The 16,181-nt window shown below is 40.4% G+C and overlaps 1 protein-coding gene across 3 annotated transcripts in view; it reads right to left on the bottom strand.

Moving 5' to 3' along the window:
* CAB39 (calcium binding protein 39) overlaps positions 1–16,181 on the bottom strand; it is an 83,182-nt gene that overhangs the window by 19,643 nt on the left and 47,358 nt on the right. For all 3 annotated transcript variants that reach the window (XM_025463396.3, XM_035718131.2, XM_035718127.2), the window contains exons 3-4: positions 4,841–5,005; positions 2,550–2,668 (exon numbers count right to left, since the gene is read on the bottom strand). In XM_025463396.3, the coding sequence (XP_025319181.1) occupies positions 2,550–2,668; positions 4,841–5,005 (284 nt within the window). The remainder of the gene's footprint in view (positions 1–2,549; positions 2,669–4,840; positions 5,006–16,181) is intronic.

Genomic DNA, 16,181 nt, shown 5'->3' with positions numbered 1-16,181 from the left:
TAGAGTAGAAAGCACACGAACATTTAAGTCACCAGAGGAAAAACGACTGCCTCTGATGCATCTAACACTAGCTACAAGAATATGTTTGGACGCACATGGTCACCTGCAGCACAACATCCCTAACAGCTGACACTGAAGTGCTTACAGCCTACGTGGATCATCACACCGCATGAGAGTCATTGGATGGACTAAAGGTACAAAAATCTTAAAAGGCAGCTCACAAGGCTCCTTGAAGAGATGGCTGCTTCCAGGTCTGGAGCAGGAACCTGTACAATATAGTAAGGGACACCTTGTGCCAGAAAGCAAGGAAGCTATCAAAGACTAATGGGGTCTTGCCACAAGGACATAGGAACCACTTGAAGGAGCTTCCCAATTGGCCAAGATGACACAATTTGGATATAAAAATGTGGACATAATGGCTACAATGGACTGAAACATGTCAAATATATTTTTAAAAAAAACCCAAAACTTGAGTTCATAATGATTTACCAATTTAAAAGAACAGAGGACAAAGGAACATGTTAAATGAAACCACAGGGATGTAAAATCCAAAATATGTGATTTTTTCTATAGAACAAATGACCCAGTTGCTTCAACAAGTAAATGGTATTCAAAACAAAAGGCATAGTAGTCTTATTAACCAAATGCAGTTTATGGGCCTTGCTTGCTTGGAACTGGATTTAAACAAATTAACTGAAAAATGACATTTTATGTGAAAGGGACATCTGAACAGTGAGTATAAGATAACATTGGGTTTGTAAATGATATCATGACTATGACAAAAAAAAAAAAAAAAGGGTCCTCAAAGTGTTATGTACTAGGGATGCATACTGAAGCAATATTATGTGTGTGAGGGAAAGGAGGAGGCCAGGGGCATGAAGGAAGAGATACTGTCAGAGCTGAAGGATGAGTACAAAAGGCTGGTTATTTTCTTCCCTCCAGTTTTCTGTATATTTCCCACTCTAAGGGCTAGAAAGGATGGGGAGATGGGCGCTGGTGGAGAACAACACCAGCTGCATTCTCCAGGCTTCTCCTCCTCTCCTTTCTCGCTGACTTTCCTGCTCTGGCCAACTCATGTGAGAGCTTTCATTTTTCTTTAAATCATACCTTAAAATTCTGACTTTACGTGATGTTTAACAATGTTTATCATTCCTCTGGCTACTCTCAAGCCAAAACATAAGCAAAACTAATTTATGGATTTTAATAACCACTGCTTTTTATGGAAAAGGAAATAGTTTAAAAATACACAAAGGCATCTGGAAGGTGCTCTAAGAACACAAAATTTCAAACTACTCATTACACGTTTACACACGCAACTGTGGATTGGTAACAACAAAAAATTAGATGCCAAAAGTTCTGTATGGCAAAGTCTGAAGAAGCAACATAGATATTTAGAAATAGAAAGAAGGAAATAGAATGCTGGCATCAAACACATGCACTGACTCATGCTTTGTCTAAACAAGTTTGAACTTGGGGGAAGTGTTAAACCACAGAGATATGAATCAGAGAGAGGCAAGCTATAAAGCAAAGGGGTAGGAGAGCAAGCTGATTCACGCCAATAGTCATGCTACTAAAACGCCTGTCCGCCAATTTAATAGAACAGCACCAATGCTGGGACAAACAGATGCACACCAGACCCAGAGCTGGCAAACAACTCTTGTGTGAAACGACAGGGGGTGACCTTGCCAATCAGGAAGGCTTTTTTTTTTTTTCAGATTTTATTTATCTATTCATGAGAGACAGAGAGAGTGAGAGGCAGAGACACAGGCAGAGGGAGAAGCAGGCTCCCTGTGGAGAGCCCCATGCAGGATTCAATCCCAGAATCACAACCTGAGCCAAAGGCAGACACTCAACCACTGAGCCACCCAGGTGCCCCAAGGGTAGGATCACTATTGAGGGAGGAAAGGATTTTTCTTTCGTTTTAAAGTTTTGAGTTTTTAGGCTTTTTTGGTTTTTGTTTTTTGATACCAACAGACTTGATACCAACAGACTACCAATAAATGCCTCCTTAGTTCCTGGAAGATGCACTGTGAATTACCAACTAAGCAGGTTAATGAGTGGATACACACAGGTAAAAAGCAAAGGGTAGACTTCATAAATGTGTTCTTTGTTGATGGAATAAAGTAACGCTACATAGTACTCAAGATCCACTTCCTAGGCAGCTCCTACTGCCTCACAGTGTGCATGTCTCCCTGAACAAGAGGTCTTTAAACACATCATTTAACTGATAGTTCATATAAATAAACTTTTAAAATCCAGAGAATAGGAATAAAACCACAGAAGACTTTTTTCCTTCTGTTATATAGGATCTGAGAATTTAATTAAAGGCTCACAATTCACCAACCTTGAAATTCCCATGGGCATTTTCGAATTCAATTTAGCTCACTGGCTGAATTTTAAGGAGGGAAATGTGTTTAAGATGTATGGAAAAATGGACTGACTGAACCATAGAGAAAACACGTTCCCACATTTACCATCCTGTTTTTGCCCAAGACTTCTTTCCTTTTTATTTTTCAACTGAGAATATACATTTGTTACATTGTACATACCCTTTCAATAACATGAACAAAATATTCTGTTGAGTGCAGATATATTCGACAGTAGGAGTTCTTGTACCAATTTGTCTTCTGAGAATATTGTTGAAAATTTGAGCCACGTCTTTTTTGCCCTATTAGGAATACAATCATTAAAATGTTTACCCGACTAACCACCAAAAAGCCCATCCACCCTCCCAAATAAACTCAAATTAAGGCACTGCATATTTTTAATTATGACTCAATATTTGACTTTAAAATGTTCAGATATTAAATTTTCTTTATTTACAAATCCAAATTCGAAGTTTTAATAGTACACTATTTTTAACATGAGCAGAATGTTCACAAAATGAAATCTTACTACATATAAATTTCAGCCATTTCTAACCCTTAGAATCATGTGGATTCAGGAAAAATTAAACTTTGCTATATGCTTACAATGTTCAGGGATCCAATTCCCACCCATATGGAATAAGCAGTTTCAAATAAAATGCTCACATTGTAAACAATACATATAATTTCCTTTTATAGTGATGAAAGGAAGAGAAGCTGCATTCTACTAGTATTAAAAAAACGAAAGATTCTCTAAGAAGCTGAGCTTTCATGGCAAGTAGACATATCTCATTAAGCTAGGTCTACTTAGGAGAGATTTTATATAGATTAGTAATGAAGGCTCCAAGTACCACATGATGAAGCAGTTCAGACATCAGAATTATACAACTGTACTTTACTAAACAAAATAGGACATTACTGCTATACAGTGAATCTTATAATCAGAAAACTGCACAAGAGATTACCAAATGGAAAACAGAACCCCATGAGATTTTTCAGAGTGGCTACCTGTTAAGAGGCTGACAAGCCTGTAGGAAAGTGAGTGAAATGCTAGCTTTCCAGGGCTAGAGATCATCCTGGGGCCTGTGCTAGGTGAGGAGAAGCAATAGCAATCTCTAAGAACACATCTCAAGGACACACACTTCTTTTAAATTTAAGCCTCTAAAGTCCTGAATATTAAATTCAGCGTTCAGGTCGGGGAATGAGAAGGGTGGACAAAGCTGAAGGACGTGGAGGTTCTAGTGCACTGGCAACTTTGCAGAGGAAATAAAGATTGTTGTTGGTGGAATCTGATACACTATTAGAAATACATAATCATCCATATAAAGGGAAATATTTTTATCTGTTCTATAGAAGTCAATTTTTACTGTCCTTTATTATCAATATTATTCTCAAGTAACCTAGGAACCACACCCTCCCATCACTCTCCAAAACTGAATCTGACTATACGTCTGCCATTCTCTCCCCTGGTTTTTCAAGCACCTGCACAGACATCTAATTGGTCACTCAGGATGAAAAACACTGGGGCTTTAAAAACAAAGCCATGACAAAGACTCAGAGGAACCTGCTCATTCATAACCATGCTAAGAGCCCTTCATTACCATATATACCTCATTACCATATATACTTCTCAGTCTACCTTTCAGACTGGTATCAAAGACCATTATTCTCACTGCTAAATTCACTAAATATCTAATATGACATGATTCAGCTATATAAACTTGGGTAATAATATCAAATGCCCACCAGGGCCAGGCAAGAGACAGTATGTTGGGTAAAGCAGGCCCTGAGACAGAAAAGCAAGCTGCTCTCTGCAGCACACCCAAGTGTGCCCATGGGGTGGTAGCTGCTCTGTTCCAGCTGAGGGGCCATATAGGCACACTGACTCAATGCTGCCAGAGTCAAAATTTTCAAGGGAAGCCAGAGAAATTCAAAACTGCATAAAAAATCTCCTGCTATTTAACCGTTATGCTAATTTAAACATTTAAAAGCAGAGCTAAGCACAAGCAAACAGAACATATCATCTCTGCTGTAATGAGTTCTCAGCAGGTTAAAAAAACAAAACAAAAAACCCTAAAACACAACTGGGTATCTCCTAAGATCTCTCTACCTCTAACATTCTATGGTCTTCTTTAGGTTGCTGACTCCCTGAGAACCCAAGGCCAGTGAATTACGTAAAACAGCAGCTATTTATTAAATATAATGTAAACAAAAGGGCACAACGAATACCTAAGAAACTTCATATACAGTGTGGTGAAACAGGAGGCGACCTGGCCTAAGCCTGAGGCAGCCCTGAGCTCCTGCCCGGCTCTGCTAATTAGGCAGGCAGCCTGGGCATGCTTACAGGTCAATAACCCTGGAGCCAAGAGCCTGGCAGGAATCTTAGGATCTTTCAGAGGCGAGAACACCAGGAAAAGGACCATGAAGAAGGCACCATTTTTGGAAAAAAAAAAAAAAAAAATTTGATTTCTTACCTCAAAGTCAATGAGCTGTAAATCAGCTACCAGTGTGCTCAGGAGCCCACTGTTATATAGTTCCTGAGCGAGCTGTGCCACTGCTTCCGTCTGCGGCTCTTTTTCATTCGTGCCATACAGGATTTCTTTCATGGCAACCAGATTTTTGGAAACTTCTTCTGTGGCCTAATTTTGAGGGAGAGGAGAAAAACCATTCATTTAAAAAAAAAATATGTAAAAAACCTACCTTTGTAAAATACCTTCCCTCTAGATTATATACCCACAGAGCTATGTAAAAGACACAAAGGTGGGCAAGCCCCGTCCCAGCCCTTGGGAGCTGAGCACTGTGCACATATGACACATGTGGAGACTGACATATGTGTTCAAGAGGGAAGGCCAGCAGATACACAACATATATGCCTAAATGCTGCCAACAGTTTATTATGGTAGAAACTGACCAGGGAGAGAAGGTTCGACTCTGCCTCCCATGGGAGAGCAACGTCACAGAAGAGGCCAAAGTGGAGCCTGAGAATGGAGAGACACTGATGAGCAAGAACGAGGGAGGAGGAGATGGACGGACAGGAATGGCATGAGCTGGAGATGAGGGAGGGGACAAGCACAGAGTCTGCCTGAGGAAAGGTGCAGAGGGAACAAGGGAATGACAGAAGGTGGCTCTGAATGCAGAGTTGAGATATTAGCAATAAATTAAAAAAAAAAACAAAACACACTGAAGAGTCTCCACGTCTGGCTAAGAGAGAGGAACAAGAGCCAGATTTACCCTCCTCCATGAAAAAGATAAAAAAACAGGAGAAGTGACATGAAACAATGCATCTTAAACACTGAACTTCAGACAGCACAGGATGGTGAGCCTTGAGAGAAGGGAAACAAATGAAGTTAATTCACAAGTGCCCTGGCTTACCACCTGGAGAGCTTCCAGGCCACAGCACAGGGAGGGCATGCGGTCTCCAGGGGTTGAGACAGCACTGGGACTCGGCAGGGCAGAGTACCAGAGAGGAGAGAGGTGTGCAAACACACACTGCTTCTTCAGCAGGGTACTGAGAAGCCGGTGTGTGTGAGGAACACACCCAAGTCAGGGAGCAGCCGAGCTCTTTCAGGGTGACCTGCCCATCTCTTGTCTTTTCCAGAAAAACTTCCTCTCAGCTTCTTTATTCTTTTAAGAAAAGGAGGGCTAATGTTCCAATCCCATTAGGATGGAATGATGCACAAGACACTAGATCACGATTTCCCTATAAATGTCACAAATGTTAATGTAGCCTGATGGTACCATCAAGAATTTCTGCAATTAACTCATAGAATTCATTCGAAGCCAGGTCTTTGAGTGATCTGCAATGGAGGCTTTAACTCTTTTCACTATTTCATTTAACCTCATTAACAGCCCATTGTTCAACACTGTGGAGGTATTTCTAGATTCTGAAGGACATCCAACATACCAGCTATCATTCTCATATCTGCATTTTCTGCAAATCTGATAGTATACCTCCCACGGCCTCAATCATTAACCAAGACATCGAAAAGGAAATAACTCTAAATGGAACCTACCATTATGCCTTTGAATCATCATGCTTTTCATTACGATCTACTAATAATCTTTGCACACGGTCCCTTAGCCACTTATATATAAACCTATTTCCAAATCAAATTCAAAAGGCTTTTTGTTAAATACTTGGATATAAGATAATTTAACATTTGACCCTTGAACAAGGTGCTAGCCCACTCATACGTGTTTTTCATAGGACAATACTATATTTTCTCCTCATGATTTACTTAACATTTTCTTTCCTCTAGCTGACTTTATTGTAAGAACATAGTATACCGTATATGTAGTGTACAAAATGTGTTAACTGTTTATGTTATCAGCAAGGCTTTTGGTCAGCAGTAGGTAGGCTACTAGTATTAAGTTCTAAGGCAGTCGAGAGTTGTATGTGGATTCTGACCTGGTGGGGGGCTTGGTGCCTCTTACCCCTGTGTTGTTCAAGGGTCAGCTATATACTATTTCTTCCACATTTCCTGAATATAAGACAATGAAATAAAGTTAATTTGGTAGTCCTTTTTCCTAAGCATATGCTTAGGATTATGACTTTCTTTTCTAAATGTTTAAAATCATCCCAATAATCCCTATGGAAAACCTTCCATTATCAGTGTTCAGCAGAATCTTTACCTTCTCCCGTCAAGCTGTTACCACCCTATTCTTTCAACACCTTAGATTTCCTTCTTTCTTTTCTTTCTCTCTCTCTCTCTCTTTTTTCTTTCTTTCTTTCTTAGATTTTATTTATTTATTCATGACAGACAGAGAGAGAGGCAGAGACACAGACAGAAGGAGAGGGAGGCTCCATGCAGGGAGCCTGACGCGGGACTCGATCCCAGGTCTCCAGGATCACACCCTGGGCCGAAGGAGGCGCCAAACCGCTGAGCCACCGGGGCTGCCCAACACCTTAGATTTCTAACAGCAGTTCATTCCTTATACCAAGTTAAAGTACCCCAAAATGTACTTTTTGGGAGCCAGTAGATAAAATCATTTATCAACAGAAAATGTTCTCTTATAAACTATTACATATGTTACTTCTGTAATTTCATTTTACCAACTTTATTCTTAAGATGATTTTCTCTGACAAGGAAGAGCCCGGCATTTAGTGTGTTTCCTGTGTGTATTATCTGTTGATTTTATACCAGTGCTTCTCTGACTAGATCACAGTTTTGAGTCTCTTGGCAACCTTTCATATGCCTCAGCTTACATAGCCTCTTCTTTGAAATCATGATACAATTTTATTATTATTATTTTTAAAGATTTTATTTATTTATTCATGAGAAACATAGAGAGAGGCAGAGACACAGGCAGAGTGAGAAGCATTCCCTGCAGGGAGCCTGATGCAAGACTCGATCCCGGGATCATGACCTGAGCCAAAGGCAGATGCTCAACCACTGAGCCACCCAGGTGTCCCAAAATCATGACAGGATTTTAGATCTGAATTCAGACCATACTCTGTGCTCTCTTCTGACAGCAAGATGAATAAGAAAGGAGGGAGGTGATAGGTAAAAGGCCTGAGGTTTCTTTTTGAAGTGATGAAATGTTCTAAAATTGACTGTGGTTATGGTTGCACATTATCTGTGAATAAACTAAAAACCACTGAAATGTACACTTTAAATGGATGAATTATATGTGTGAGTTATCTCAATAAAGCTATTAAAAAATAGGGAGGAGAGAAACAAGGAAACAGAAAGCAACTTATGGCATTTCTCAGATGAATGGCCACCTGGACCCCCATGTAAAGCCCTTTTCTTTCCTCTCAGAAGACAACACTGTCACCTATATTATGGGCTGGGGGGTTGGGACACCAATAGCATTCCCATATCTGCTAACCACTGTACTATGTCTGTTTTTGTTGATCCTCCTGGATTCCGTTCACTTTCTGGCTTTCTTAGGACCTGACCTGCTTTCTCACCTCCTTCTCATATAGCCAACTCCCTCACTTGATTTTTTCCCCTTCAATCAGTTTTAAATATGGTCAAGACTCCCATTAAACCGTTAAAAAGCATCTACCTGTGTGTGCTCTAGTCCACATCTCCTTCCCAGTCGCTCCCAGCCTAATCCCACGTGGTTTCTCCACCTAGTACTTTACAGTTCTTAGCAAGTCACTAATGACTTGCCCGCCAGGAAATACAATTCTCTGTCTTTAGTACATGTTAGCTCTTGGCAGCATCTGAAGGTGCTGATTACACCCTTCTTTTAAAACTGCTCCTCCCTCGTCCTCTGTGACTCACCACCATCCTCATTTTTCCTGCCTGTCTCCTTGGTTGCTCCTTTTGCCTCCTTCTTGGCTCATATCCCTCTTGATGAGACCATTTAAATATTGGGAATTCCTCAAGGCAGGGTACAAGGCCTATTCTTCTCATTCTATCATCTCTCCCAAGTGATGTCATCCACACCCACAGCTTTAATTAACACCTCAATGCAGATGCCTCACAGATTCCTATCTCTAATCCAGTTTTCTTACTAGTACATTCAGCAGCCTACTTGAAATGTCTCCACTTGAATGTCTCAAGGTACCTCAAACCTAACGCAATCAAAAACAGAACTCATGATTTTGCCCTAATGCCTAATACTCTTCCCTTGGTCTCTATTTCAGGGAACGATACCACTACTGATGCTCTTATGCATGTCAGAAACTCAGAAGCCATCCTCAACCCTTCCCCCTCTTTCTCACTCCACCCCAATATCTAATTAATCACCATGTCTCCCAAATCCATCCATTTATCCGCATACCATGACCCCCCACGTCAGAGTCCCCACAACTCTTGCCTGGACTACTATAAGTAGTCCACTGACTGACTTCCTTGATTCCCTATAAGCCATTCTCCATATTAAGAACAGAATGATCCTTTCTTAACACAAATAGGATTGTTGTTACCTCTGCTTCAAAAATGCTCCAATTACCTATGCTCTTGGGATAGAGAAAATTTCTTAACACAGTCTGTAAAACCCTGCAATGTCTGACCCTCCTTGTCTGACCTTAGTCTGCACTACAATTCCTCCCCCACTATCTCTAAGCCACTACTCTGGTCACACTGGTATCCTTTCAGGATACCTGCACATGTGGTTTCCTAGGCCTATGCCCTGCCTCCACCTCCTGGCCATTCACATTCTTCCTTCATTGCTCAGGTCAATGATCACTTCCTCAGAGGAGTCTTTCTTGTTAAATTCTATAATACATTCGACACTACCACATACTTCTTTTCTCACAGTTGTAGTTCTGCTTTTCCTTGTGATTTCTAGGTTAATGTATTTCCTCCTGCTCCATCAGGAGCCCAGTGCTTGCAGTGTTGCCATACATGCTTGACAAATGGTTGAAAATCCGCATACTCAATCACTGAGATATTAAAAAAAGATCCAGATGAAAACTGGATGTAGAGAAATGTGATGTTATCACACCATGAAGGCAAGGAATTCCTAAAATACACAGTGTATCCAAGCAAGGCAATTTACGTGACAGCTACAGCAGCAAGCAATGAACATAAATCCTGGTGTTCTCACAGAGAATAATCTGGAAGAAGACACCCCAAACTGAGCATAGTCTTCCTATTGTAGACAGGTAAGAAGAATATTTTGTTTTCACTTGCTCTACTTCAGATGTTATGTTTCACAATTCACATTTTACTTTTACATCCATGGTTAGTTGCCATCTACAGAAGATAATCAGCAGCAAAAAATCTATAGATTTTTTTAGATTTTATAAAAATCTAAAACTCATCAACCTTATTACTTATTAGCAGTCCTGATATACAGGAGATTAAGCTCATATTTCAAATGATGACTTTTAATTTTATGCATATTTCAACTACTTCTGTGCTTTCTGTTCCCCATTACATGGATAATTATAAGCTGATTAAATAAAATCATCAAAAAATAAAAAATAAAAAAGAAACATGTCCAAATTTTACTAAAAGATGATCAGAAAACCTTAAGAAGTATTTTACCAGAAAAGGTGATGTGGCAAGTGTCTACTGAATGAAGATAGCCGAGAAAACAAATAAACTTGTCTGTTCTTGTGTAGGTCTGGGTTGGCATCCTTCTTCGGCATTCACAGCAGGGAGGCTGCCTCGTCCCTGGTCTCTGGCCTGCTGGCATTAAGTCAACACGTTCTCTGCCTTTCTGACCACATCCCCTGATTGCACCTCCCCGTCTGTCCCCTCACACCTAATGAATAAGCGAGTCACACTTACCGCTTCTCTAAGCACTATGCCTTCTCAAGATGCTGAGCCCATCATGTCACCTAGTCCACTGGGCTCCTTAACGAGCACATCACCTGTCCTGCTAAGACACCAGGTTTCAGTGCTACCCATGCCCACAGCAACAGTCTCTTGTTCCCCTATATGTTGGATGTCCTTCATTGAAACGTTCTTTACTTCAGCTCCCAGGGTTCTGAGCACTGCAGAGAAACTGCTGGAAACTTGTGCACACTTAGTTTGCTAAAATCCATGCTGTTCGACAGCCTTCAATCCAGTCAGAAACATTTCTTCAAATTGGATTATATCCAGCCAGTAACTCCTAGCAGCAGAGCTTTCAAAATTACTCTTATTTTCCTCAAGAGACTTCAGTCTCTATCTCTGCTCCCTAACTGAACATCTAGCTTCACTCCTTCCATGTTGTGACAAGATTTCATAATGAAATCATCCTCAGCTTCCTCCATCTCAACCCTGGACACAGACCAGAATCACTTGGGGGTACTTTTTAAAGAGATGCCGAACTCCCTCAAGAGACTCATTAATGACAAAAGTAAAAATAATACTTTCACATGCAGATACCACTGTAACCATGGGATCAGAGTAAATGGTAATGGGACCATTGACCTCACAAGCCTCCTGGCACAGCAAAGGGTATAGCATTACTTCTGTGATTTTCTCACCGAAAAGGCATTACCTGCATTGAATCATGAGAAAACATCAGCCAAACCCAAACTAAGGAACAGTCTACAGAATTAACTGGACAGTACTTTCCAAAACCGTCAAGGTCATAGTGCCAATGGAAGACTGGGACACTGTTTCAGATTAAAGGAGAGTAAGGAGATGTGACAGCTAAACACAGTGTGTCATCCTGACCTGGATCCTGGGCCAGAAAAAGGACATGAGTAGGACAACTGATGAAATTTGAAAAAGACCCATGGATTAGTTAATATTATCATAAACATGTCAGTTTCCTGATTCTGATCATTAGACTGGTTATGAAAAATGTTAACATCTGGGGAAACTGGGTGAAAGGTATTCTTTTTGCAATCATTTTATAAGTCTAAAAAGTTCACCTACTCTCTCATTTAGCTTTTTCTTCACAGGTAAGAGGCAACCCTTCCTGGTTCCAAGGCTCATGGCTCTATACATGTGTGCTGGAGGAAAGGGCCCCTTGCTTCCAGGTCTCCCACATGCAATTCTGCTAGTTGTGTGGCCTTGTGAAGGTACAGATTCCATACCTTGAGATCTCAAATTCCAAATAAAGGCTCTCCTAATTCTCTACTGGACCATCCTCTCTCCTCACTCTCTCGCTGGCTCTCCTCAAGCGACCCTGAATGCTCATGCTACTCCTCTCTACCTGGGAGCCCCTGCACCCACAAAGCCTTCCCTCACTTTCCCACTCTCCTCTTCTGATGCCACAGCAGCTTCTACCCTGGCCTTGTAGGGTCAGATCTTCCCATTTTTACCGCTCATTTCCCTGCCTTATTCCAGAGCTTTGGAAAAGGCTTGCTTATACTCTTTTATTCCCTCCTCACTCCACTAAGATGGTGACTTACACGTGGTTCAACCTTCATGATTTCGTTAATGGACTAAACTGTCCAAGACATTTCATCAGTTGAACATGGTGTTCTGGGACACAGATGCTTCCCTTAGGTGGCCAGTGAGCTGGTCGTATTAAGTTTCATGGACACAGATTACTAACAGCAGCCAATTGTTTTACAAATACATGGTCATGAAGAGAAGCACATCAAAGAATTAGCCCCCCTCATGTGCCTGGGAAGCGATGTGGATCATGCCTCACTCATCACATTGCTGCAAATCCTGCTGTTGCCCTGTCTAGGTAAGAAGCACAGAACTCTAAGTTCTTAGTTGTTTTCTTGAGGCATTCCCACACAGTGGGAATTTGGGGATACCCAACAGAGCAAAGTCACAAAGAAAAGAATGTGGGGCTTGGCAGAGCTTCTCAGGGTCAAGGCTTCAAGGTGAGAAGCTCTGTCGCTAACTGCTGAGGACCAGGCATGTTGATCCTATGTCGGAAGCCTCACTGACTTCCACATACAACTGACTGGTAACAAACCTTATTTTCAATTAATATCTTTAAGAGATATGTATTTTTAAAATATTTTATTTATTTATTCATGAGAGGGGGGTGGGCAGAGACAGGCAGAGGGAGAAGCAGGCTCCATCCCAGGACTCCAGGATCACACCCTGAGCCGAAGGCAGACACTTAACGGCTAAGCCACCCAGGCGTCCCTTACCCTCAAGTTTTAATAAGGTTACTAGGTAAGCCTAGCTTTAAATATAAAGCACACTTAAGGATAAACACAGCAAAACTAGTATGTTTAAAGTACAGATGTGCCTGATTTAGAAATGAAAAGGCAAAAAACCCTTTAAAAAATATATTCTATTTCATAATAACAATAAAGTTAAAAACGATACAATATTTTTTCCCTCCCACCAGAGGCAAAGACTTCTAAAGGAAGTCTGGTGAGTGAAAAGTGAATTGGTACAACACACTAGATGGCAATTTGGTGAAATGTATCAAAAATCTTTAAAAGGTGCAATCTCTATAAATCACACATTATACTTCTAGGAATTTATCTTAGGGAAATGGATAACTATACAAAGATATAAGTATGAGCAGTGTGATTTGTAAGAGCAAAGAATTAGATGAAAAGTTATCCCACTGAACCGGTTAAATTACAATGTGCCCATAAAATGGAAGACCATGGCAAGCTTTAAAAATAATTAAGTAGATCTCTACTGACATGCAAAGATGTTAACATTAAAACTGCAAGACAAACAAGGTTACAGAATAGTATGATCCCACATTCATTTACTTGTTTGCCCCGGAGTGAGGGAGAACACTGGAGTATGAATGAGAATCTGTACGGATATCCTACCAAATCAACAATAATCATACATATAGAGAAATCAATTACAATTTTAGGCATAATGGAAGGAGCATAGTGTTCTCACACACTTCCCCTAGATGCCTTGCACTTCTGTGTGATCTACAAAGTGCTTAGGAAAAGAGAGAGAGAGAAGTTACAGGTATCAGCCTCCTTTTCCCCCACCAAACGACTTCAGATGAACACGGCTTTGGCAAACAGGCGCTGAAGTAAGGAGAAAGAATATGACGACTAAGCTTGTGAGCCAGGAATATAAAGACAACACTTTTTTCTTTCTTTCTTTCTTTTAAAAGATTTTATTTTAAAGTAATCTCTATGCTCAACATGGGGCTCAAACTTAGAACCCTGAGATCAAGAGCTGCATGTTCTCCCGACTGAGCCAGCCAGGAGCCCCAAGACAACATTATTTCTTAAACTGGTCCTGAGGAGAGAGACCAACCAATTCTCTTCAGAGAAAATGAATAGGAATTGAAATGCTACGTTTGAAGCAATGTTGCAGTATGGAATGAGAGCATCTTAAGTATTGAAAGGAACATCAGAGGTCATCCAAGTAAGTGGGTTTTTAAAAAAAGATTTGTTTGAGAGAGAGAGAGAGAAAAGGAGCATGTGGGAGTTGGGTTGAGGGGAAAGGGAGACAGACTTTTGAGCAGACTCCATCACCATTTTTCAAAATGAAAATCTTATGTAGAATCTCAATATACAAATGAGGATAAAAGTAAAACTTAAAAAAAAAAAAAAAGACAAAGGAAGAAGGAGCACCTGAAACCATGGCCGGCTTCTCTAGAGCACACCTTTGGAACATTAGGTTTAAAAGCAAACAAACACATATACAAAACACACACTATCCTTGGCCTCCATTTCTAACCAAAATAAGAATCCGTGCTTTAATCTACCTCATTGGAAATATCAAAGTTCCTCTAGATAAGTAGGCAGCAAACATGGGTCATACTGTCTCTGTCACAACTACTTAACTGCCACTGCAGCAGGAAAGCAGCTACAGACCACATGTCAATGAATGGGCATGGCTGTGTTCCAATAAAGCTTTATTTACTAAACCAGGTAATGGGCTGACCTGGGCCACAGTTTATTGACTCATGCACTGGAAAATATTTGGTGAGTAGAAAATAGGCCAAAGGGTATGTGACCCTAGAGTTAGCTGTATACAACCATCAAATCCTTTTAATCCTCCCTCAGAAATCTAGTCTCATATCTTGCTTCTCTTTCTTATCCTTTAGCTTTCCTTGTCATCAGAGATCTCTCACAAAGTTCATCTGCCATTACATCCATCTCCAACACACTTCCAGTCTCACCCCATCGCGGACTTGAAATATTGCTAGTGGGAATGAAAAGTGGAACGGCAACTCTGGAAAAGAGTTTGGTGGTTTCTTGCAAACTAAACACACAGTTACCTTATGACCTAAGGATTGTACTCTTGGGCATTTATCCCAAAGGAATGAAAAACCTACGTTCACACGAAACCTGTGCAAGAATGTTCACAGTAGTTTCTTTTGTAATAGTCAAAAACTGTAAACAGTCTAGATATCCTTCAGTAGGTGACTGATTAAACACAACAGTGGGGTACATCCACAGAGTGGACTACTAAAACTCAACAGTCAAAAGGAATTATCACCACTGAAAACTACATGCATTGATCTCGTGGGAATTAAGCTAAGTGAAAATAAGTCAGTCTCAAAAGGTTATACATTGTATGATTCTATTTATAAAATATTCTTGAAATAACAAAATTATAGACTTGGAGAACAGATTTGTGGTTGCCAGCAAGGGTTAGGAAAAGGGGAGAGGAGACGGGTGTGGTTATAAAGGAACAGCAAGGGTGATGGATTCTGTGTCTTGATTGTGGTGGTGGTTAGAAAGAAACCACACAGCTACACATAAGTACGCACACACGTAATACTGGTGAAATGTGAACAACATGAATTTCCTGGTCTTGATAACTGGATATAGTTATGTGCCATGTTACCACTGGAGGAAACTGGGGGAAAGGCCCATGGGCTCTCTCTGTATACTTTTTTTGCAACTTCTTGTGAATTTATAATTATTTAAAAATGGATTTAAAACAAAACAAAGCGAAACAATAACAACAAAGATTTCTGCAGCTCCTTCAGTGTGTATCATAAGGTCGTATATAAGGCCTTTTTCAAACCACCACAGCCTACAGCGGTAGCCTCACTTTCCACCACTTCCCTCTAGTCAGTCACCCCAATAACGTCACCCTGAACTTATCACCATGTTCTGGACAGACATACCATAAACTGTTCCACATTCCATTCCCTCTCATTCTTTGCCTGGCAACACCTTAAAATCCAGTTCAAATGTCACTTCAAACTTAATTCTGTACTTGTATTTGTATCTATCTCTGACAGAGGTAGTACTGTTTTATCCTCTTGGCTCCCACAGAATTTCATTCATGAACTCTAAGTCTCTCTACATTATATTATTTATATACCTATATTCTCTAGTAGATTATAAACTCCTTAAAAACAGGGACAGAATTTGATATATGTGTCCATGTATCTACCCACAGAAATGAGAGCACTAAAATGTCTGTGGATTCACTCCAGTTGGGAATCTTTTTTTTTACCAAGATGACAATGGAAGTAACAATTCCACTGTAAGAGCCTGCCCTTTCAACCACCATGTACATGAAACTTGGCATAAGGAAACATAATTCAGATGGGAATCATTGT

The sequence above is a fragment of the Canis lupus genome, chromosome 25 (assembly GCF_003254725.2).
Source record: "Canis lupus dingo isolate Sandy chromosome 25, ASM325472v2, whole genome shotgun sequence".
Taxonomy (NCBI): domain Eukaryota; kingdom Metazoa; phylum Chordata; class Mammalia; order Carnivora; family Canidae; genus Canis; species Canis lupus.
This window is presented reverse-complemented; position numbering and strand designations above follow the sequence as displayed.